The 27,003-nt window shown below is 32.9% G+C and overlaps 2 protein-coding genes across 3 annotated transcripts; both read right to left on the reverse strand.

Moving 5' to 3' along the window:
• Window positions 1-2,451: 2,451 nt before the first annotated feature.
• LOC140049068 (probable RNA-binding protein 18) lies at window positions 2,452-7,306 on the reverse strand. Its single transcript, XM_072093890.1, has 5 exons — window positions 7,144-7,306; window positions 6,794-6,920; window positions 6,426-6,512; window positions 4,328-4,434; window positions 2,452-3,914 (listed from the first exon to the last, which is right to left on the reverse strand). The coding sequence occupies exons 1-5, from the start codon at window positions 7,203-7,205 to the stop codon at window positions 3,752-3,754; spliced, it is 546 nt and encodes a 181-aa protein (XP_071949991.1). The 5' UTR covers window positions 7,206-7,306; the 3' UTR covers window positions 2,452-3,751.
• A 3,668-nt stretch (window positions 7,307-10,974) lies between these two features.
• LOC140048735 (acetylcholinesterase-like) lies at window positions 10,975-26,616 on the reverse strand. 2 transcript variants are annotated; one of them, XM_072093514.1, is made up of 4 exons: window positions 26,533-26,616; window positions 17,687-19,216; window positions 14,120-14,283; window positions 10,975-13,369 (listed from the first exon to the last, which is right to left on the reverse strand). In XM_072093514.1, exons 2-4 carry the CDS (start codon window positions 19,201-19,203, stop codon window positions 13,212-13,214), a joined length of 1,839 nt encoding a protein of 612 aa, XP_071949615.1. In that variant the 5' UTR covers window positions 19,204-19,216; window positions 26,533-26,616; the 3' UTR covers window positions 10,975-13,211. The 2 variants fall into 2 exon arrangements, with proteins under 2 accessions (XP_071949615.1, XP_071949614.1); XM_072093513.1 differs by lacking the exon at window positions 26,533-26,616 and adding an exon at window positions 22,856-22,943.
• Between the last annotated feature and the right edge of the window lie 387 nt (window positions 26,617-27,003).

Below are 27,003 nucleotides of genomic sequence, written 5' to 3' on the forward strand. Positions count from 1 at the left end.
CGCAAAGTGTTGTATTGCGTAATCACAAGTGGGAACCGACGACGCAATAATGATGCAAACATCGCAGGTTTGATTTCACGCAGGCGGGGGCAAACACAATTATTAGAAGGGCATTTTCTTACGTTACGTAGATTGCGTTGCGTCGCTAGTAGGAACCAAGCTTTACGTAAATAGTGAAAACATTTTCCTCTGGTTTCGATTAGTATATTGATATGTACCGGTAGTTCATTGATTGTAGCCTAAACCATGGAGTATTCTTTACTCCATGCCTAAACCCAATAATTTTGACAACTGACCTAGCTAAACGAACTCTTGAAACGTAAATAAAAAAATAATTGGTTTACAATCAATGAACTCCGTAAATATTCAGTTTATTTTACGCTGTTATTTTAAACGAGACGGAGTAGTCATTTTGTTCTCCAAAAATTGTCGAATCGTGCATAAATTGAGGGAAGCACGTGTCGGAAATATCCCATTTTTATACCGAGGAGATTGGGGTAGGTTAAACAAGATGGGATAGTCCCAATCCACAAGCACGCTCTCCAGATACATTAGTTAAGACGAGTCCTGCGCAGTGAAAGTCAATACAAATACTATACGAGTCGCATTGTATATTAAAAGATTTCTTCATGTTTAATATTAAAAATGAAAATGACTGAAATAGTTTAGCTGATAATTAGTATGACAGATTTATGACTAATCTTCTAGAGCAGTTAAGCAGACACATAACACTATCGATTCCATAATGTAAATAGCCATCTTGATATAATACCCACAAAAAAACCGATGACAGATGAAAGAAATTAACAAATATTATTTAGTTAATTAATTGGGATCAATTGAATCAAATCAGACCTTGAATTATGTAGATACGTCCAGATAACGCCAACGTTAATAACAATAATTATTTTCCAGAGTTTACGGATCTTCAAACTTTTCCTTTCTCTTTTTCAAGAGTTCTCTCAATCATCACCTTTACTACGTACGTAAGGTCAAGTTCGAGTCATACATTTTTTAGTTAAGATCTGACCTTGTGAAATGATAGTCTGTTTGTCTGTTGGTCCAATTATTATAGAATTTTTGTCAACGGCATAACCACATTTATTAATATATTTATTTGTTGCTATTTAAAAAAAAAATCAACCTGTTGACTGCAGTATTACGAACTGTGTTATTTTATTTTTTGTTGTTGAGGATAAATAACTTTAATACTGCAATATTAAAAGATCCAGAACTTAAATGATACTTCAATAACCGTGCAATTGTGCATTCATTTTTTTTCAATTGTGTATTTGTACTTTTTTCGAACCTCAATGGAAATAACTTCTTTGCATCGTTTTTTTAATGTGCATTTTTTGTGTTTAATGTTCATTTTTGTCAGGCTAATGTAGGCCTATATACCATTTTCATCAATTCTATATTGTTGTTATTGTTGTTTTATTGTTTTTACCTTGTATTTTATATTATGATGCCAAATAAAATAAAATATATCTATCGGTATAAGATAGAATAGTACAGCTCTCTTAAACACCTGTACATTTTGTAAATTAGCATAGCATTGTTCAGACACTTAGCCGGTTTCAGTATTAGTGAATACCCTCCTGTCCTTTCATACTTATATTCTTGGCTGTGTATTTGCAGATGCCAGGGAATAGTGGCTCTTCCTTGCTTTTCCATTCAGTTTTATACCGTGGGTAAGTAGGCTTATTGTTACTTCTTGTTGTATAGGCAAGGTACAGTAGTGCAGGGATTTTTTTTCCAAAATAAATTCCGATTTGAATTGTTGTCTGGTGCAGATGGTTCCCACTAAAGATTATAAATGGTGGCTATCCGATCGGCGCAGCTCTATAACCAAAGAATTTGCTTACGCTACGCTTGGCACGTATAATTTTAGTATACAATCTCACAACGGAAAGCTTTACATTGTTTATAAATATATCAGCCAAATTATATTTAGTTTGATTACTCTGTTCGCGCACACAACTTTACGTGTAATATGCATAGTTACAATGTTATAGCAATAGCAAACAAAAACTGACTTTGAAAAGAAATGTTACAATTTTTTTTTTTAACAAGATGTTATCATTATGTTCCGACGTAAAAACCAATTACTCGTGTAACCTAAATTACTCTTCCACAAATTAAATTCAGTATTTATATTTAAAATTATGAGGTTTACTACGAATAAAACAATATAGAAACTGAAATACGATATGATCCAAGTTCATGCACATGGCAGGGAAATTGACTCCTGTCAAATCTAATCTTTCCAACATTGCCGGGATAATAATAACTTGCTAGCAGCAGGATATTCTCTGTAGAGAACCTAAATAGAACATCCGTCATTCTAACTTAATTTTTCTTAATCTAAAACGAAATTTATTTATGGAGATTTTATGAAAGACAACACAATATGTTTTCTTCGTATTTAAAATAATTTAAATTTTATTAATGTTCACACAATATGTACTGTAAATGCAGTATTTACATACATCTTTCATCAATTAAAATAGCATAAAATAAACTTTAAAAAAATACAATTCTGGGTGTGAACTTTTGTGAGGTCTTAGAAGGCTGCCAATTTAGCCCTGCCTGAATACCCAAGTGAACATCAATTTTGAAAGTAATTTAGGTTTGGCCTCGGCAGACACCACAACTGTTATCCCTTGGGATGCACACCGTCATATTTCATTTTAAAACATTTATGTGGATCTGTTGCACTTATCATCACACTTACAACCTTGATGATATTAAAGGTTTTCTTTTAAAAAGGAATTTCCCACGTACTAAATTCTTTTACTTTATTGAAAATTCCTTATCTTCACTTTCAATTTCACTCTAGCTCGTACTATTTTTTCTTTCAATTCAAGTGGAAATTGGCATATTAAATACCCTGTTAACCAGTGTTGCAACTATGCTAGTGGTTTATGTGACACTTAAACCACTAGCAACGCAACGTAACGCAGCGATGCAACCTAACGCAGCGACGCAAAGTGCTGTATTGTGTAATCACAAGTGGGAACCGACGACGCATCAGTGCTGCAAATACAGTATCGCAGATTTGATTTCACGCAGGCGGGGGCAAACACAATTATCAATATCGGAAGGGCATTTTCTTACGTTGCGTCGCTAGCTTTAGGAAACAACGTTTCAATCTTGCACTAGGTTCGTCATTGTTGAATGTTGTGCTTGGAAATAGGTGTAGTAATTTTAGATGTAATTCATTGGCAATATAGTATTTTTACAACTTCCAAAAGCATAAAAAATGTTGTCACCGTAGCCACCTTAGTGCAATTTTTAAATAAACATCATAGATAAATTTGATATAAGCATTATTCTCAGATTGGATTTTAGGCAAAAATAATAAATCAATTAATTTGATATTATATTCTTTTAACAAATAATTAACTACCTTTTTGTGCAATAGGATCTCACAATTGTCTGTATTTTTTTGAATGGTATTTTTATATGGTTTTTGTTATGGCATAATATTGTACAGTATTGCTTATCTTTGGGTGTACAGCGTGCGTGCGTACTTAGTCTTTGTTTTCTAAACACCACTATATTTGTTTATATTTTTAGTATGTTCATACAATGCTTTCAGCTTTTGCTGCTTTTTGTATTACATTTTTATACCGAAATAAAATAATACTGTACAATTAAATAAAATACAGTACTAATACAGTATTTCTCATGTATACTACATCCCTGATATTTACAAACAAACACATGATCCAGTTGACAATATGTGTTACCTTTTATCATAAGGTTTTTTTGATTTATAAGAGTTTGTTGAATGTTTTTTACAATTGTAATTGTCAGATGCTTTTTTCGTTGCTTCGACTTTAAAATCATCTTTGTCTCCATCCATTACCATCAACTTTGCTTCCAATGCTCTGATCTTAGTTTCCAGGCTGTAAGAGATGCAAAGAGGCATTCAAAATATTGTATTCTAGATTCCAGATTCCACCAAATTCTTAAGAAGATATTTCAAGGGTCAAATTGGGGGGGGGGGAGGGAGGGAGGGGGAAATAGAAGTGGAGGGGGAGAAAATGAGAGAGGGAAGAGAGGGAAAAAAGGGGTGTTCCAATAGTAGTCTCAAGGAAAGTGTTAATTGCCACTCGTTAATGTGGCCATAAAAGCCTTAAAAAAAATTCAACCTACTCGCATAAGGCAAAGCTACACCTCATTTGGTACCCGATGGACAGAGCAGTATCATGTCTAGCGACAATAAACAGCCTGCAGTATGTGGGATACTGTAGTATTACAGTGAGAGATTATTTAGAGAGTTATGTGCTATGGTATGGGCCAGTTGCCTAATACCAACCTTATTTTTTTAGCATTTTTAGCTCCTGAACTCTGACCTCCGAAACTTGCTGGAAGTCTATCGGCTGAGATACCGCTAGGTTGTTGCTTAGCAACCAGATCATCTCTCTAAAAATTGAAATTAAATTATGTTACAGTACAGGACAGAATTATTGCAAAAATCCCAACGCATTCAACACGTTGTCGTTGCGTTGTGTTTGCGTTGCGTTGAACGGCTTTCAACGTTTAGTTGTTTATTCAACGAAAGTCGTTATCAGCATGTCAAGTAAACAATTAGTTATTTCAACGCTAGCTGCTGCAGCACTCTAGACTGGCCGATTGCACGCCTGAACGATCAGTAACAACAACAGGCAAAATACCTATCGGCAGTCACTACCAGATATTTTAATATAAATAAAAAATATATATGAAGCTTAGATATATTTTTAAGTATTGAACGGACAGTTACCAAATAAAACACAGTGATATTTCCCAGTGTTTAGTGAAGGAAAACATCGAATAATAAGGTCGATGCCAAGTCTAACAGTTAACACTGTACTGTAGGCCTTCCGGAGGAAAACACGATCTCACGTCGTAAAATCAAACAACGTGGAAATTACTGACATCAACACACGAGGCCGCCACCCTGGTTTCCTCAAGAAAAACACCACGTGTGTTATGACGTATTTAACGATCGTTAATGACGACGAAGTATTTAATTTTATTTAGGCCTACATTTTTTAGCTGTTCGAGATTCAAGAGATAAAGTTAAAATATTGTTTCTCTATTTTGGTTTTTATTTTATAATTGTCCCATTGTTTGTTGTAATGTAATTTGAAAGAACTAAAAAATTTGACGTGTCCGACACCCATGAACCAATTTAAATCTTTATAAATCAAACAACATTACATTTTTAAGTACAAAAAGCGTTTTGAATACGTTAACAATAGAGCGTGTTGAATGTGTTGAACCCGTTGACCGTTCATTGACGACGTCAAACAATTGAATCCCATAGCGTTGAAAACGTTGCGCGTTTTGAAAAGCATCACACTGTAAACTGATTAAAATGTTGGCTGTTCGCTCGCATATTCTCGCAACTCCCATCCCATTCATACAGTTTCAGGAGGAGGCCAATATAATTATATTAAGAAACAAAACAATAGTATGTTAAAGAGAAAACGCCTAAACCTCGCCTGTAATAATATATTGTCTTGCATCAGAATAAAGTGGTTCTTTATTCTGAATTGTTTGGTTATTCAAATATTTGTGGGTTACACCTTGGCGTGAATAATATGGTATGGCACAGGTTTTGATTTTAAAGAAAACGCCTAAAATTGCCTATTGTCATCAAATTGGTCATTCCTATTTCTTGGTTATTATATTTAACGCTTTTCTCTGCATGGGTTACGTTAGGCATCACAATAATTAATTTATAATATAATACATGATAATGATATATTTATGGATAATAATAAAACTAAACGATTTTTTTCCCTTTTAATTACGCGTTATTTCATAATGAATGAACTCTTCACCTTTCGATCAGTTCGTCCCTCACGTCACGAAAAGCATGCGTGAAAAAGACGACGACCATGCTGGATCGTTATGTTGGTGGTGTATTGTTGCCTTCCATGGCGGCGGGTGTAGGCTACGTTGTTTTTATAAATAATCGAGAAAAATGTAGTACAGTACTGCGAAGTTTTTAGTTTGGAAATAATTAATTACGATGTGACCTAGCCTCCAAGATTCACCGCCGCCTTAACTTTGGTATTTAATACTCCAGTTAATATAGGCACACAGTAATTAAGGACATGACCACTGGCAATCTGTAAATACCATACGAATCCGATTGTTCGTTATTTCAACGCAAACTCAACGCAACACATTGTGTTGGTTGAATAAACAGTTCAACGAACTCAACACTTTCAACGCCAACGGACAACGCAGTTTCAACACTTTAACAATGCGTTGAATGCGTTCAAAATCTGCAATAATTCTGTCCGGTACTGTATGTGCATTTTCATTTAATTTGTATTTCAAATGTTAGCATATATTTGGGTCCTGCAACAAAGTACAGATAAAAATTAAAGATCATTGCTCGGGCTAAAAAGACAACTTACTGATGGTTGAGAGTGAGCTCTTTTGACGATTAGCCGTTTTCCAAGGGCTACCTTTCCATCCAAAAGCAAGATGGCATTGCTTGCCTCCTAAAATAAAAAAAAAACCTTCTATGGTGAGCATTAATGTTAATTAGTGATACGTCGAAATATGAAAGACCATCCTTTATGTTCATCTATCTAGCCATACATTTTATCTCTTCTTACCCTCATGGAAAGTTCTGTTGCTAGTGTATGTCCATTTGGATCATAAATTCTGTCCGTTCTCTATTTTTTTTTAATGAATGCTTTGTACTGTTGTAATATATAAATTATTATACACATTCAAATTATATACATTGTAATAGAACAACTCATTTATTATACTGTACCTCTTTTGTGCTGTAACTAGCAAAACAGTAACCACGGGGCTTGCCTTGGTTTGGACCAGTCTTGTGAAACAAGAAGTCAAATTTCTTCACATCACCATATCGTTTAAGGATCTTCAACAAGTTAAATCTGTGTTTTACAAAATGTGCAGTAGTTATGGGGTATTCAATAACACCAGAAAGATATTTTGATGAACATTAACCTTTACCTAGCCTAGGCCTAGTTCCTGCAGGCAGCTGCTCACTTAAGCTACAAACCAGGCGCGTTCCACCGCCAAGCATGCCAGGAGGAACGAGTTAGTTAGGCCTAGGCTGTCGAAGATTAGAAAATTATATTGACAACAAAATCTTACTCGGTCAAACGAGGATCTAGATTACCAATCCATAAACGGCAGTCGGCCTCAACTTCTTCCATTTCAGGAAAACAGCATAATTAAATTGACCTAAACCAAATTTAATTACAATGTTCTTTATTTTATTGTTGTTTACCACAGCCTATCTACTCCCTTTGTTTTTTAGTACTGAGGGCGCTGGTGGTCTACGTTAAAACAAGCGCCGCCTATCGATAAGCATTTAACTTAAATTATTTTTTGTCACCCTTTTTTTTTTATTTTGTTAATTCTTACATTTCGATAAAATATTATGTTAATTATACCTTATTTCTGTTTTAATCAATATAGGATTTTTTTTTCATAAAACATATCCAACGGTTTTAGCTTTTAATGAGTCTCCATCAGGCTATTCGTTCATTTCATTTATTCTTTAATCCGTAATCCAATGTACATATACAGTAAAAAAAAAATATTACTTTAACTGATTATAGAAAATGCAAAAATACAATAATAAAACAACAACCACCCATGGACAATATGTACTGGTAAGTCATTCAAACTCTCTAGGAATTAAAAACAGCACGTTTTGCTCACAGACCTTTGTACTATCTGTAAAATGCTAGTATTCATCATAAAACGATTCCTTGTTGTTGTTTTTTTTTTATCGAAAATCGGTTAAGAATGATGATGGTGGATATCATAGAGGAATTTAGTTGAGAATACGGTCAGTAATAGGACAAGAGAATAGAGAAGGACACACATTATGTAAATTAATTAAGAAATTGGTTTGTCACAGTTTTAGTACAAAGTTATTAGATTAATATGCATTGCATATATTTTAGTTAACGTAATAGTAGGTAAGGCTAGTAAGGTAGTGGGAAAGTATCAGGTAAGTAAGAAATAGGTTGATCCTAACATTATAAGTAATTACGTAATACTTGATATAGCGATTATACTAGGACGTGAGTTGTGTATCAGGACCATGGGAAAAGGAACTTGTGTACGTTTATCAGGTAAAGCTATGTAGTAGACCTACAAATAATAATAATAGGCATAGTTGATGCATGACTCAGTTATTAAACTTTCTTTTTCCCAGTGCGTCTAGGCCTAGACCTTTGATCAGTAGATAGAAATGATTCAGTGATATAACTACTTTAAAGATTGATGATATTACTGTATAAGTAAATACTTTTGATTAATTATTGTCATTTGTTATAAAGAAACATGCAGTATAAATTTAACTTTATGGAGTACACGATGCATTAGGCTTCTACGGAACTTTTGTAAGGTTAGGGTTCGAGAAAGTGAGCATAATTTTTGTTAACAGCAAACAAATTTAAAGCATGCTACTAATGAAAGTATTTAAGATAAAATCAACACGTGACCTTATGCAATCCCATCGTGCAATAAAGTCAACTATTTTTATGTGTAAGTACGTAAGCATTTACGCGTATATGAAATACAGCTGTCATTTTGTGAATGATTTTTGTAGGCTGAACCAACTTAAGCTGTTTTCTTAATGTCATTCGAAACTGTTTTTGAATTGTAAGTGTAGTAGGCTCTAAAAACGGAAGACACTCTGGAAGTAAGCCGTAACGGTTTATTGGAATACGGCTGTCGCGTGATGACGTAATACACATCTTTTTGCACAAGGGCGCAATGAACTTCATGGAAAAAAACTATAATTATAATATTCGAGTACATTTTCGTTGCTTCCCAATGCTTTAAATCAACTATAACCAATCCTTGAGACGCTTTTTATTTGCATAATATTGTATGATCAACTTATTTTTTTAAGTTTTATATCGAGGTTACACTACACCTTTACTGCTTCTAACGATTGTTTCCCACTAGGGACGCAACGCGAGGACGTAAACTCAACGCAAGATAGTTGAACTGCAATGACAAGCGACAATTCGAATAATCCGTCGCTTGTCAAAAGCACTTCCATTCTGCTAGTGAGAACCAAGCTGTTGTTCAATTCTTTGATCATCCAAAAATAAACCCCATGACTTTATCATGTTTATGTTTTATTCCTGAATTATCGAACAAGCTCTATGTTTCCATCCACCTAAGACGGTTTATACGTCATTATGTGTATAGTAATGATATTGATATAGGCCCAATAGGCACGTAAAACACAACATCATAATGAATATTAACTCGTAATTACCGGCTGCGTAAACATACCATAATTTGTCTACAAAAACATTGACATACGATTGAAAGTTCAAACATAATTTAATTTAAAAATATGCCTATTATGATATTGTCCTTCTTTCCTTCCGTCCTCTTGTCTTAATCAATGATCCGCAACGTCAGGTGGATAGTCTACCACAGTATTACTGGGACGTGGGCTTCTCGATGGGGCTTTTTCAGGAACATTGAAGTTGAGTTGAAGAAACACTTTCTTGAGTTTCCTGTGCAGTTATTGTTCAAGAACAGCAATAAGCTGGATAAGAATCCACGACCCAGAAATTTTAAGGCAAGCACATTAATCACCAACATAACGTTCTGCCATCACAGTGAATGTACATGAATATAGTACTAGTTATATGATGTACATATCAAAAGAACAGCCTTTAATTATTTATAGAAAATATTGACGTTTTGGTTTCTTGTCATTAATACTTTAATCGTTAGTGCAATTACAATTCAATATGTAGGCCTACATACACAAGTACACGAACCTAATTACTGATTATGAGGCTATCAATTTCAATTAGGTACGGTAGTACTTCAACAATGACAATTATTTTCGTACGTTTAATATTATCATTTAAAGCCGTTTGCAAGTATTTATAAAAACAATCCATTACTACTGTTCCTTTTTTGACATTTCTTGTTCCTTTATTTTCATGGCCTAATTTATTTGGGAACAACAAAATGTAAACGTGTGCAAATATTTAAAGGATTGGAATCTAACAAGCAAAATAAAATAATATAACATAACATGAGTGCATACTTAGAGCAGTTTTGCAAGGGATCGATAGCACCGTAAAGGTAATTTATTCATTCCCTATTAAGAAAACTGATTCATTTCTTGGAATTGTATTACAACGTCATTTTAAATGAGGTCCAATTAAGCTGTATGATACGTAAAGTGAGTGTATTTAACCGATTCGTTAGAATTCTATATTAGGCCTAAAATACGTATATACAAAATTAAACGTCATTAATTTTATACGTGCGCGTGCGAAAGCTTTATGTCACTTTCTTATGACGTAATTATGTTAGAAATGTATATATATATGTTTTAATTATGTAAAGTTTCTACATGTCTATTAAACTATTTCTTGGCCTCTATTAACATTTACCTAGTGTCATATAAGCAAAATTATCTGATAGTACAGCATCACATGTGAAGGCTGTATCATAGACCCTAACCCTCTTAGAAATGTATATATGTGTTTTAATATGTAAAGTTTCTACATGTCTATTAAACTATTTACAGCATCACATTTTAAGGCTGTATCATATATCCTAACACTGTGACATTCTATACTATAAGCATCAGGCGTGAAAGCTCTATTGTAGACTTTCTCTAGATACTGGACAAAAATGTTGTCATTGTGGAGATAGCACTGATGATCAAGTGTGTATACGTATGTTTTTTCCTATATGATAGACACCAATGCAAATCCTGTGAAATTTGTATCACAACCAAACTTTAGCACGTCAATGATTGATTATAATGTTGTGTACTGTAGAAGAAATCTATATCTGTATGTTGAGTTTATCCCTAACTATGAATGATAAAACTGCAACATCGCCCGGCATTTGAGTAGTTTGAAAGCTAATCTCGTTTCTCACTTCTTGAAATAGGCAGTAAATAATGTTGTAATCACAGTATATATAGTCGTCGTGAATTTATTTCCTCTAGAATTGAAACATTACATCAAACGTATCTTCACCAATATTTCATACCACAAGACTTTCAACATTTCGTACATATTATGGTCATAGAAAAATGCAAAATAGTGGTTCTTTTTTAATCAGTTTAAACTGAAAACAAATCAACCTAAGCAACATTACTGACTATAATTCACTGAAACCGGGTATGTATATTTACAGAGAATCATTGGGATATCGAATTAATAAAACCGATCATGTATTATTATCATTGTATAAGTTATGCATACTTATATACAGCCAGGTTTTTGATGAGTTGAGGTCACAAATTTATATATAATTTATCATATTTTTACCAGACTTTTTATAGTCTTCAAACAATTACAGTGCTCTTTTAAATTTCACGTTTGCACTAGTTATGTTATTTTACTGTATTCAATTTCTGACTGGGTCCCACACCAGTGAAACAGCATAGACCATAACACCTATTTAGTTTCGGTTAGGCTATAGGCTATTATGTACGGTATTTATTTTAATTTAAACTGTGTCAGGTTGATGAACTCTAATATACAGTACTTATAATTACCATTGATTTTATAAATATTCCCAGTTTTTTCGTATAAGTTAAAACAACCTACTTAAAAATATTCAGCACATGTGACATCAATGCAGTAATGTAACCTACAAACATAGACTGTTATAATAATGTTAGTACAGATTCAGATCAACACGATACAGTCATAAAATAACATCAAGAACGTTTTCCTTAGAGACTTAAAGTAGGCCTGACTACACACTTGACGTGAGAGGAATGTCACATACATATCATATACTGTCATTTCAGTATATTCACAAACTGTCAACCCACTTTTGATAATATCTACAAATGTTATAAAAGAAAATCTGAGCTAAAAATGATGACGTAAATGATCTAATAAAATTATATAATTATTTTAATGCGACGCGGATTCGATTTATTCGGTGGTGTTCAGTCAGTCTATGTATATATTCTGATCAAAGTGTAGAGTTTAAAATTAATTTGGTCTTTATGAAATTAAGTTCGATATAATGTGTGTACAACAAATTGTGCGAATGTCATTACCCAACAGCGCTAATATAAGTATGTACCGCGGTGCTTATAATACATCTGTATACCAACTGCAGCGCATTCAGCTGCAAAATCACGTTCCACGTGGCGCCGAGTGTAATTAGACTGATGCTTTTTATTCGATCATTTACGAGGTCTCTCTATAAACACGAAATACGTAATGTCTTAACTAATTAAACAAAGTTTTCAAATATTAAATGCGCACACACACACGTTATAGCCTATTTACATTTTGATGATCGGTCTATTTTTTAATAAAGACCCTCAAATCATTTTTATTAATTGGTCCATAACGGACTAAATGTAATATTTACAAAATGTACTGTAACAATTTAACAGCAACAAACAATATGTACACGTTTGAGTAACTTACATTAAAACAAGACTTAGATATAGAGAATAGAAAGTTAAATTCATCTATGTAACTTAAGTACGTAGTATTGCTTTTATTTTTCCTATTATATAATATTGCTATGACGTCATCAAACTTATACCATAATATATTTTTAGATTTATAGTTGGTTTTACTTTCATTTAAGAGAATATACAGTAGCAGTATGCAATTGAAATAAAAATGTATACAATATTTATATAGTAACTTTATTTTCGCGGCTCTTTATATTCACGCCCTTTTGCAAATGACTTATTTTTACGATTAATTTGTTGATTTCGTGCATCAACATGTTCGTCTTTATTTATTTCGATTGCTTTCTATTGTCTTAAGAATCGTTAAATAAGGAACCTCATGCTAGTTTATGGTTAGGCTACAATATCAATCATCGAGACCTAACTAGTTTCTCTTCTCTCGGTTAATAACTGTACCGTGTGCATGCTGGTTATCAACTTGCTTCCAGTTCTCCAAGAAGGGTTGCTCATTGTTGACAATGTACGCGCCTAATCGAAGTTCGTCCAGTTCATCATTTTTTTTATTTTACTGTATATAACAGATTTTCGGTTATATTTTTCGAACCAATGCTGGATTTATTTTACTGTTACTTTATATTTTATAATATGCTTATATGGATTTAAATTGTATGACACAGTATTGGTCGTTTTGTAACATTCAAATAATATGGGGCTACCACATATATCTGTTTTTACTTGACTTCAACCGCCGATGACCATTCCCTTACAACTCATTGCGATTCGTTCCTTGGTTGTTTCCTGAACATCTCCTTTCCTTGTCTGCTATATAATTGTTAAACTCAGCCTTCCATGCAACCATGTATTCGCTGCTCCACAGGTGAAATTCTTTCTTCCATTCCATCTCCGATTCGTTTATGTCAGCTGTTAAAATAGTGCAAAAACATTAATATTGTTTAATTAGATGTGATGTAATGCAAATTCCACAACTGTAATTATTACCAAAAGTATTTTTGCTATTAACAATTTTCTTCTTTTTTTCATTCTATCCGTCATAATAAGAACGAAATTAACGATTGTAGGAAATTTTGATATTATATTAGCATCGTCAAAGTTTTTTTTATTAAACCATGTTTTTAAAAAGTAATTTAAAAATGTGATGGTATTGATTGTTTCCATTTCGAGGTGAGCATTGTTTAGTTTCTAGTAGAAGTAACATATCATTAGACTAACTATCTTATTAGATTTCTAAAGTTTAGTGAAGTAAAGTAAACTAAACTAGTATGTTTAATAATTGTATAGAAACTAGAACTGGTCTTCACTGGAAAACAAGCTTTCAGAGTCACTGCTTGTCAAGGTCTCTAGTCACTGCTTCTTGAAGAAGAGAGGTTTCTACCATATATAAATGATGAATCGTTGCTATATTACAAAACAGTTACACAGAGAAAGTTCTCTGCTCAAATGGCAAGGTTATAAGCCTGTGTCACCTGCATTGACCAAGTTCAGAGTTAAAATAGTTATTTGCCCTTTCAGACATGTAGCATGGTTTCAGCTGTTCAGCTAAATAGAGTTTAAACAAAACTGTGATATGAGAGCCATGGATTATGGTAGTCATAGATCGCAAGCTCCCTAAATGCGAAGCTACTATTATCAGAAGCAATAACCACATCATACCTGTTTCTCTGGCAAGTTTTGGAAGAAATTTGCTCCAAAGTGCACATTTATTGGTTCGTGGGCCTTGTTTCGTTGACATGTAATCTTCTAATGAAGCACTCAGCTCAATGTAATGCTGTTTGGTTTTGCTAAACTTTTTCCAGTAATGACCCTCGGTCGGAGTTCTTCAAAAGAAAATAAATACAACATTATTGGAGACATTAGGCCTAGGCCTATATGATTTAGTATTAATGCGCTTGTCTGCCTAACACCTAAGCATTGGTTTATACACTTTATTTATCATAAATGTTTGTGCAGATAAGCAACAAACTAGCTAATTTATATATTATGCCAATTAGGTCAGATCTGGCTTGAAACTATAGCGCCTCATTTTGACCCAATGTGTGTTCTCGAATCCCTTTTCGAGACAACATAATTGTTTTCAAGAGTTCCAAGTACATTTTCATATTTTGAGTTTTACAGATTTACTAACCTGAACTCTTCTGATGACAAACTGTATTAGAATAACTACTAAAACATTCCAATACAAAATGTTTTTAAAACCAAATTAAGTCATTGTGGATGTAACTATTAAAGATATATTGTCACCCTGACAAAAATATTTTTTTTTTATATCTTTTGTTGAATATTCTATTTTATTGTCACATAATATCTATCCACTTTGAACACAGATTGAATTGAAACCAAATTTATTTACCAGAAAAAACTGTAATTTAAAGAAATTTGCCAATGGGTTTTTTGGTTAAATTTGACCATTAATTATATATGAGAAAACTTTTTTTTTTGTTTTTTTTACGGAAGGGATTAACTTTATTAAAACTACAAAACAAAATAACCTATTCAAAGTCTGTTTTGAGGGGACAATACATCTTTAAATATTTTTAATGAACTGAAAGAATCAAATAAAGAAATTTTGGGAAAATGTATTCTTCGCATAAAGCTAATAACACTGAAATTGCAGCATTTCGCTTGTGGATAGTTGACGTAATTTAAGGAAGATTTACGAGTTAATTCTGTTGGCAACTATTCGATTAGTGATAGTGTATGTATTTACTGGTAGTTTGCCTAATGGATTGTATGCATTATTTAGCTTTTTGTGTCTATGAACTTTTCAGTAGATTGTTGACAATGTCCCCAACGTGTTTTTTAATTTTTTAAATGGTATAGATTTTTGGTTAACGATACCAATTTGGGCTAATGTACATACATTGTAGTGAGTGTATACTAGTCTATAAGATGTCGTGGGCGTTAATGGATTTTCTCCATTTATATCTACAATGACCTCTTTGTGTCTATTAATATTGTACGTTTATTTTATATACGTACGTAAATTGTTGAATGTTTTTGCATGGTAGACCTATAGATTTTGTTTTCGCAAAAATAACAACTTGGACTTTTGGTGAGTGTATGTACAATTTTTCTTTACAGCAAATTGTTTGAAAATGTCCCAATATTGTTTCTTCACGAAGGATTGTGTTAATGACAATAGCATTCAATAATATTGATGACACAAAACTAAAATAGTAGCAAATAATAAAAATAGAAATAATAAATACAAAATTATAATAAGTGGGGTATCCCTTTTCTCCTTTATTATGTATTATTTTAGAAAATGTTATATGTACTTTCTTTTTATTTGAGAAATAAAATGTATTATTGATTAATAATGGTATAAACGTAAAGCTACATAAAAGAGCTCACTTAAAACCGTTTTTTGTTGTTGCAGGTTTTAAAAATCAAAACCAAACTGAAACGTGTTTTAGAGATCTCGATATAAATTTTTGTTTTGTTTATTTTATACGGTAAATTTTGTTTTGATTAATCATTCATTTTACAGTGCCCTTTTTGGATGAGTTAATATATTGGCAATCCGTTTGATCTCGGTTGCTGAGTAAGGAACCTTTAATAGTCTTACTATCGAATAATCACTTACAAAAGGGAAATGATATTATGTTTGAGAACTTAACTATTTCCGTATTAAATAAAATACGAAATATACTTTCGTTTTCTGAATAAATTAATTTTTATTTAAATAAACAATCGGAAATTTAATTACATCTACATCTATTTTTATTTCATTTTATAGAAAATAACAAATAAAAGTGTATATGAATAATCCATGGTTTATTCAATTTGTTTATGTTCTGCAAATGAATCTTATTGATTGATTTTATTTTTTATTTTGTTGTAATTTATGTCTCCCCTCATCCCTCTGCTCTCTTTAAACGGTAGACTACTTGTACCGTAATGTATTATGACCAGGTCGGTAAAATCTGTTTGAGCTTGAATACAATCAAGACCGAAGAGTTACTATAGGACTGAGTCGTAACAGGAAGGGGAAAGTATGTGGTGCGTATGAGCAGGAGGGAGAGTAGGTCACAATAGACGTAAAAGTGGGATAATTTAAAAGGGATGAAGAGTACTTGAGTAGGCCTATTAGTAGACGCGATCTAGACTGGTTAGTCGGTCCCTTACTTAAGCATGGTTCCCACTAGAACTCAACGCAGCGACGTATCGACGCAAAGTGCTGTAGGGCCTATATTGCGTAATCACAAGTGGGAACCGACGACGCAATAGTGCTGCAAATATCACAGGTCTGATTTCACGCAGGCGGGGGAAAACAAAATTATTAGAAGGGCATTTGCTTACGTTGCGTAGGTACAGCGCTACATTGCGTCGCTAGTAGGAACCACGCTTAAATCACACTGATTTTGTAGCGCAAACAAACTGTTCCCTCCCCTTATTTTAAACAAGGTTGCTAATTTAGCGATACACTTTAAGCATAGTAACATCAGTTAGACGCGTCAACGATTGCATATTTGCACGCTGGGTAATTACTTACAGACGTCACAGTTTTGTTGAAATCAGTTAACGTGATGATTACATACTTCCATGTCTTCACAGGCAAATGGCTCGACGCCATTATAGAGTTATAATGCCCTCGATTTGATATTTTACTTTATGCGATCTGGAAATATCAAATTAAGCTACATATTCCAATGCTGTTACATTGTATTATTATTATGATAGGCCTACTTCCTCGCAGTCGACTTAGATTGACTCTATCATACATCCCTGCAGTGAAACGACTTATTCAAATACTATAGTGTTACTATACATGGTTTAATGTTGAAATATGACATGTATTTATGTTTATGACTTTGATGTTCCCAGATGCAAGAATAACTTTTTCCACTACGGCTATACCATAATTTTGGATGTGTAGAAATAAAGGTTATATTTTTTATTTCCTGATTTTACTTCTTATAAAATGCAAATAACATTAAATGTAAAAATAAATTACCTTTAACAAACTGTGTAAGCGTGTGAGGCTAATTAGTAACTAACGATTCTTCGTTAGAAATAAAATAAACAGTAATTTAATTTAGCATAACAATGTATTTACATTCCGATATATTTTCTATTAACTGCTGTATACTTTTCGAGAAGATACACCTACCGTACCTTAACATTGGTTCACACTAGGACGCAATGCAACGCGTTGCGCGTACTTCTTTGTATTATTATGTTGTAGTGGGAACTAACCAAAATGATAAACATACTTACCCAGTTTTTGAAAATGTTGCCCATAGATTCATCATTTTTTTGCTAAGTCCCTGTTCTTCCTCAGTAAAATTTTGACCCTCTTGTAAAGGTTGACCAAACACAAATGCAATCTCCTCACCATGTATAGCACCCATCCACTGGTGCCATGGACTAAACTTAGGCCGCTGCATAAAATAGTACGAGTGTACTTTACTTCCGTCTTGAGTTGCGTAATCTAGGCCAAAATCATACACTGGACACTTGATATTATAATCTCCCATCCATTCATCGGTAGCATCTCTAAACATTTCCCTATTATCAATATCTATCCAGTTAGTGTACTGAAAAGCAATGGCGTCTATTTCAAATGAATTCGCCTGTGGAAGTTCTTTTACAATTATATCTCTGAATTGAGTTTGATTCACACCATCTGGTTGGTCTCTTTTAAAATAATCTTGCAGGTAATACACCATGTAATAAGAAGCTTCGTTTAAATTAGCTCCGATCATAATTGCTGTTGATTTTGCAAAACCCTTCTTTAGCATCATTTCTGGAGTATCTCTTATGAACACTCCATCCACAACAGGCCCAAACGGAAACACATATACGCCATAGTCTACCCATTCATGTTCAACAATCGTTTCTGGGCTCAGGCCTCGCATACATTTCATTATTTCAGATACGTTATTTTTATTCCCATTCTTGCTGTAACAATTGACCTCTTGTATTAGCTTCATTCCTCTTCCATATGCCACGTCTTTTGTCAGAACTGCCCAAGGAGTTGTTGGTGAGCCACTTTGTAGGATTGCACGTTTAAAATAAGAAGTACTAATATTCGAAAATAAGTGAAAGCCTACACTCACGGCGCCTGCACTCTCCCCAAATATAGTTACCTTAGATTTATCACCCCCAAACATTCTTATATTGTTATTAATCCATTCCAATGCCATTTGTTGATCCCAGAGGCCGTTGTTTCCAGGAACTGTGTCATTCAAAGCTAAAAATCCAAGTGCTCCAAGTCTGTAGTTTAAGGACACGACAACAACGTCTTCAGTGGCAGAAAGTATAGCTCCGTCATATACGTCAATTGCAGTAGCTCCGGTGACAAATCCACCGCCATATATCCACACCATTACATGTTTCAATCCCCTCTCTTGACCCTTCTCAGGAACCCAAATATTCAATGATAAACAATCCTCACTTAAGTTAGTTTTTGGATTCCACATTTCGGCACCGCTAAAGTCTGGATACATTGTGTCTTTTAGCTGATAACAACTGTATCCAAACGTAGTGGCGTTGATCACTTCTCCCGTGTCCTTTCTTGGTTTTGGAGGCATAAACCTATTTTCTCCAATTGGAGGCTCAGCATATGGAATGCCTAGGTATGTATATACACTTTTCTGTTGCACCATCCTTTCAAAACCTCGCACAGTGCCGCTAGTTGTTCTTACTTCCAGTTTTCGAGTAAACGACGCCATGTTGGTTGTCAAGCACATTGCAATGACAACCAACGTAGACAACTGGATTTTAATAGACATTTTGTGGCGGAGTCTGAAATAATAGAAAAACCAAGTATAATTTATTTCATGTATACATTGGGCACCTTAAAAACTGTTTTTGCAAAAGTTTTTATACCTGATGTTTTGAAATATTGACTATCACAAAATACCAGCCAATTGAGCAGGTGCTCTTGTAACATATATTGTTAATTATATTGTATACACTGTAAAATGTAAGTAATTCTTCGGCTTAACTACCGTGAACGACTTTAATAATACACCGCATATTATACTGTGTATTTAATTTATGAAAGAAAATGTGATACAGTATGTGAATTGTTTGTCAACAGTTTTCGTGTAATTAAATAAAATTCATGAAATTGTTTGGTCTACTTAAAATGGAAATTCATTTTTTTGACATAATTAAGACAATAAGTGACAATAAACTACAAGAAAAATACAACAAATTGCACAAACGCTGTATAGGCTATGTTAAAATATGGTTATTAGGCCAATGTTAAAATACAATTGTTGTCTCTGATATTCAATTTTTCTTATTTATTATTTTAAGTAGTAAATTGTATTAGTTTAAATGTATGTGTATTGTTTCTAGGGTCTTTCGCGAGACATGAAACTTGGTTTCTTCTAGAGAAGACCCCAAATGATGGCTTATTACCATGTTTTCATTTATGTACACACCTATATATTATACTGTATAATGCCATTGTTGAACAAATAAATGTTTTTTAAACTTGAACTATTGTACTCAAAATTCTGCTTAGGACCAAGAGAGCCACTTATTGCAGAGGGCCAGCACAAGGAGTTGATTCCCCTTGTTGAGTGTACTGATTCAGTTCAATATCAATCACTAGGCCAACGACGTAACGTCTCATCTTAAGAGCGATACAATTAGATATAATCATGCTGTGCAAAGCAGCAATATATCCTAGGTAGGTATAGATATGTCTAACATTCCTGTACAATTATTTATAATTACGCTTAAAACGCGCCTTGTGCAAATTATATTTTCAATCAAATTGTATAATCTTATGAAAGCGATCTTGTGCAAGTATGTCGGAACTCATTAACAGACAAGAGTGTTTTAACAGTTTTTATAAACGTGAATAAGGCGTGAAAGCACACCTAAGTGCAGGTCGTAATTAAACATGAAATAGTGTGAGCAATGAATGAAAAAATCAATTACAAGATTATTGAGTTTCATACTATAACCCTGGATATGAAACATGAACCGAACCAATTCTTACTAACCGAATAATCCATGGGTTAAAACATTCATAACTATTGATATTAATAATTATATTACTAATGCAAATAATGATAACATATTTATGCTGTAACTGAGGCTCATTTAAATTAAGTTGTATATAAAAATATATATAATGCAACATTAAATCTAAACCAAAATGATTACAACATGAATAAACTAAATATATTTAATACCAATGGATTAATAAATATTATAATATGAAACATATATTTAAAACTCGCTGCAACGAAAATCTTTCAATTAGAAATGATTTAGTGCTCTAGACGCCATATCAAGAGTTTTCTGTCACTGATTTAATGGACAATTACTTTTGACTATACTTACCATGAGGAGACAAACGGGAGCTACAGATAACCACATATACGGTAGTTTTCAAATAAAAAATAAAGTAGCCGAACCCGATATATTCCTATGATACTCTGGAAAATAATGTTTTTACAAATACAGCACTGAGAATTGGGTAAAAGTAGACAAGGTATAGGCCATTTGGTACGCACAATTTAGAAATCAAGTGCACCTAAACCAAACAATATGCCATCTACTCGCGTCTCTACCTTAACAAAGGTTTTTTATTTCAAAATTTTTTATTTTACTTATGTATTTTTACTTCTTATTTTATATTCTTACTATGTATATCTTACTCGTCATACTTGATTATGTTTATTGTATCTTTTCTGGTGGGTAAGCCTTAAAGTTCTTTGAACTTATTTGCCCACCAGCCACACATCTTTCTTGTATATATATATATATATGTTTATTGTTACTTAATTATCATATTAATTTTGTGTGAAAAATCAATAAAAACAAAACAAACAAACAAAACAAACCGTGAATATCCGTAAACCATATAAAATATAACACTGTTTTTATGCTTTTTGATTTATATTTTATCATTCATTCCGTTTAGTTAAATACTAGACTAAAAAGAAGCACAGAAAGAATTACCGAAATGAACCAAAAGTTCTTACACTTTGAGAAACAACGTGCATACTGTACTGGTAAAAAGTATATATATTATCGACAAATTAGTTTGTAGATTATATGAAATTATATATAACATAATACGGAAGAATTGTATTAAAATTGTTGCGAATTATAATTGGAAGTTTAGCCAAAAGCAATCAAACTTAAGATGCAAATCGGTTTGCCTGGCTATAAATGCATCATATAATATCTGTGGTCTGTCTTGTATTACAGGTCGTTCCATGTCAATAGAAAGGTCTCTTGTGGCGAATTGTTGATTTCAAGTTATGTTCAATAATTATCTTGTTGGCCTTTGCAATTTGTTTACCAACTTACGTAATATGATAAGGAAAACGGTAAGCGAAGGTTGCAAGCCTGCACTCATTACCGATCGATAGTCATTAATACCCGTTTATATACTAGGATAAAAACGATCGACGATAAAAAGATAAATTACAGTATTCTTTTTTTTCTGTACAGAAAACAAAAGAAATTAGAAAATTAAAAAACGTCCACGAAAATTAAGGATGCGCAAACATTTTGGGCTTTATAGTATTGTATAGTACTAGGATGAAAACGTTGGTTTTCAGTAGAAAACAAAAGTTTATTATCTATTTATCATGCGTAATATGCGGGCCTTACTGTTGAACTAGAACTAATATCATGAAATTACTTAGAAAAGACCAAACAAGTGAGATTCTTCTTTAGCTTAGTATACCAACTTTTACATGAATTATTGTATTCACACTATAAAGTAAAAATCTTTCAATCGATAACATTTGATACATTTTAGTGTTAATGACGTCATAATATACCAATCAGATTGTGAATAAATTGCTGTCCACCTACTCGAAAAAAAACTTGTGTTTATAGTATACTATCTGTTTTTACATGCCGGTAACATTCCTCCTCCGTCTCTATAAATTCCTCTATTGTACCGTATGTTACTCAAAAGAGAAGAGATGTAGATATAATATTATTAAGAATTATTGCATAAGGTACCTATTATTATGTACGGTATAAAGTGGTACAATTTATGTCATAGAGAGAGCGTTTATCAATGCAAATTTTTACTATTGCCCGTATCCGTACACATTGGGTGTAACAATATATAAAAATATATAAATACTGGATTTTAAACTACATTTAAAATCACCCTTTCCTATAGTAAGATATATTGATAATATTATAATATTAATATTATCATTACTTCATGTATCGGTAAAAGGCATCTATAGGCATATAGGCATATACAGTAGACATACAACAGATGTCAAATTATTATATCAACTAGCCTGATTTGAAGTCGGTCAGAAGGAGGTTAAAGTGGGCCTATGAACATACTTTAGGACCTACTTCTAAACTTTCTACAGTCACTATTAGAAACATACATTAGCAAAATTTAACTAGCGTTAACCATTTTGATATGCACTGGCTTACCTTTCGTTTCTATCAGAAAAGCCCCGTGAAGGGTCCCTTACTCCCTGACACCAAAACACTTTCGTTGCTTTCAGAGACGGATTCTGTTGTGTTTCTCTTCAGCGCAGTATCCTTTCTAATCTGGCGAAGTAATTAAGTACAGCGCCACCCTGTCAACTCGGATATAATAATCAGCGTATGAGATTGATATCATTTTTTTCTTAGAATGAATGTATGATGACGGTGGGAGACATCTGTTTATGAATTGATGATGCTGTCTAAATACTCATTATATTTTGACAGTATACTAACCCAGTACTGAGTATGTTAGGCAGCCTCGTAGCTAGAGGGCTTTTGCGATCGAACCCACCTATACAGTAAGATACGAGTGATTTAAGACTAACCATGTTTGTGACATAGCGATGCAAAAAAATTGTATGCATAGTTCTGATATAATATTCTGATGTAAATCTGCACTTATAGTCTCTGATAACCCATATAATCTTATATGAACCCCTTTTAATTTGAAGTAACAAACTTGTTTAATATGTTTGAAGTGTTTTAGTAGGGCTTCAGCTTGATGGATATTTCTTTATTATTTCAATGTCCTAATTCTTCAGGTAACTTGTGTACCAGTTATATCGTGTACAATTTAAATGTTACCGTATTTTGGTGAGTCAAGTTCAACAAGAAATTTAGAAATAAATCCGTTATGACTTACGTACAGTTACCTAGATACAAGATACAAGACTACTTTATTGTCAACATTTTACAATTTTGAGATAGATCATTAAATAATACTAAACAAAATTACCGGAAGAGGGATACAAGTTTCCAGACTATACTAGAAAACCTGTTTGAAATAGACCTATTTAAGTTCCATTAACAATTTTACTAATTGTTAAATATCTATGCTACGTGTATCAATCATCAATGGCGTTTATTAACTACCTGGTCTTGCACAGATAATGTATTATCAAGTATGGTACTTAAAATAATATTTATTACCATCGTATAGCCGCTCATTCTTTCTGGATAATGTGTCAGTTATAACACCAGAGTATATTAATCTATCGTTTAAATAGATAACACGACACTTTTGACTTACTGAAGCCGGTTGTAATGTATTTACCTTCTAACGAATAATTACAAATGATTAGTCTACAATTGGAAAGAATAGTAGTGGTAGTAGTAGTGTAGTACGGTTTAGTATGATGTGCCTAAATATGGTAGTGATATACTCAAATATGGTAGTGATATGACATCATCATGTCCATATATGGGCACATCACATTTTTTTGTCACATAAAGTTTGATAGTGTAGACAAGGCTTAAATCATCATCATCATCATCATCATCAAAATATATTATTATTAAATCATACATCATACATACGTCATTCCATCATTTTGGATATTTTAGTATCTTAATTAATTAAACAATACAAGGTAATCTAAGTGGTAAGAAGTGTGTTTTCTAAAATATAGCTTTACGTCGGTCTCCGAATAGGCTATCTTTATTCCCAGGTCAGCAATAAAGATTACGTATACACAAACAACCAGTGAATGTATGGTTAGAATTAGAAAGGTAATGTTGATGACGTGTTAATTAGTCAGTTTTATACAGTTTTAGAATTAGATGATCAATGACGTAAGATCTGGATATGGAAAAATAACTGCATACTCATTTTTAGTCAAAATACAATATTTTAATATTTGAATATTTTTTTCATTTCATTTCATTTATTTTTGTTCCTTTAAAAATACAATATAAAACGAACATCATACATTTCTTTATGTACTGTCTGATCATAATACAATTCAATCTATATGTGTACAGATTGCACGTCTGCCTACTCACCCACTTGAGTTTATCTTTGCCATTTTATCTTTTAATGTCGTACGTACCACGTTCAATAGCCCCCTACTATTGGTTGTTCTAATGCACTGACATGTTATATTCAATAATGGTTCTATTTTATGTTCATTTTGAGAAGTTTGTGCAACGCAAGGCTGATTGAGCGTTCGAAAACCAGTGTGCGCTGGTAAGTGTTTTGTTCCGAGCCAATTTACGTTTACAGTACCAACTCCAATAGCATAGTGGAATACCTCATTTGGGAACCACTATTCAGTAGAGACCCCTATTAAGGGGGCACTTCTTGTGAAACGAATAAAGGGGTATATGTTTACCAATATGACCAACTCCTATTGGGTGGAAACGTTTTTTGCAGATTCCCAAAGGTGTCCCCTTAATAGAGAATCTTCAATATAAATATATGCATAACTTTTCAATTATCAAATAGGATGGGTGTACGGAATTGCGCGTAATGCTCTTCTCAGTGGAAATATATACTTCACAGTAATATGTTCTAGACTTTAATATAAATATATTATTCTATACATTCCAATATACAATTAAACCAGATAGTTGTATGGGAATTGAACGTCTGTAATGCTCCTTCACTGGAGACATAGATGAATACCTGTTCTCCTAATGTGCTACTCTGATTGACGTATAATGACCAATTTCGATTTCTTGAGCAGCTCCTCGGATTTGTGCAATCGACAAATTGTTTTAAGCGAAGGCGAAACGAGCCAATTTCAATTGATTGCTCACCAGATTCAATCTATTTACTGAATGTCAACTTCAATTTTGTAAATCAAGTTAAATAATATTCTTTACCAGTATCGCATATTTTAACTTCATGCTTGCTATAGGCCTATCACTCTTACACTATAATTCCTTAGCCTAAATTTAGGGCGATAAAAATGGAAACACCCGGCGTTGTTAATAACGATTATGCATGGCGGATGATTTTGTCATTTTGGTGGTCATATTGCAGTATGATTGATATAATATTCAATTAAATTAAAAAATATTATCCCACGGGGAAAATAATTGAATGTGTCTATATATGGTAACATAGGCCTAAGGAGCTGAGCAGAGATATTTATCTTATTTCTTACTACCGATTTGTTCTTTTTATGATAAACGGTCGTGAAAGAGCCCCAATGACGTATCAAGTTCAAATACCGTGCCAGTTTTATACGTACAAAAAATGTAACATTACTCTATCATAGTAGTGTCAAACCCCGACATGTACAATATGAATAGGAGTGTAAACCCCGACACTCATAATGTAATATTTATGTCAATCAGTAATTCCATCGATCATTTATGCCACAAATGTTGCTGTAATTCAAGATTATTATATAGCTAATGTTGTGATTTTTATCGGTCGGCTGCAGAATAATAAATTCGCGCCAATGTTTGATTTATTTCTTTCAGAAAAATAAGAAGTCTCATATATTACATTATGTTACTTTGATTTATTTTTCTACATATTAATTTCGTGAAAATATATTATATAATTATATTATTGTTATGGCGTCATAGTTTATAATGTTTAAAATTACTCTTTCCTGATGTGCGAGTGTTACGAAGCAAGAAATAACATTAACGGAGGAGAGAGATGCAATATGCTAGGCTGGTAACAATGAATTATGATGTGTATGAAAAATGAAATACATTATCCAATTAAGTGTTTGGTCTAATTGAAATGTTTAGCCTTGACGTTTAAATATTCTTAGAAATCAAATATTTTGAGCGTTTTGAACAAAAAAAACAGCGTTAATTTAGATGAGTGCAAAGCACGTTGTAGCAACAAAATTAAACGTATAACAATTATAATTCCTTACCTGTTTTGGTTTAACCAGCGAAGCTCCCAGGCAAAAAACGATTCGCTCCGGGCCAGCGCAAGAGGCACTCTAACCTTAATAACGCTAGCTTCCACGGTCTTCGAACACCATTAAGTAATATCGATTTGCCGCACAAATTACCAACCGTAGTTAGCTACTAATGATCCGCTGAAAAAAACGCATTGATTGGACCAGATCCTCGCCAAGAACAACAGCCAATCTCCACTTATGTTCGTTCTCCTTAAAATGTTTACATATATCCTTCAATCATAACTATCATGAATGGATTTTTTTTTATTCGATAAGTGTTTCTTTTCTTTGATTATATTGTAAATAAATTGTTATATTGAGATGTAACTGAGTGGATTGTTTCGTTTAATTTCTGATAATTATATAATTATAATATATACAAAAAAAAGTATAAGCACTTATTGGAAATTTCCCTTGATGCTTTACTGTAATTTTCACGAC

Source organism: Antedon mediterranea, chromosome 5 (assembly GCF_964355755.1).
Source record: "Antedon mediterranea chromosome 5, ecAntMedi1.1, whole genome shotgun sequence".
Lineage (NCBI taxonomy): Eukaryota > Metazoa > Echinodermata > Crinoidea > Comatulida > Antedonidae > Antedon > Antedon mediterranea.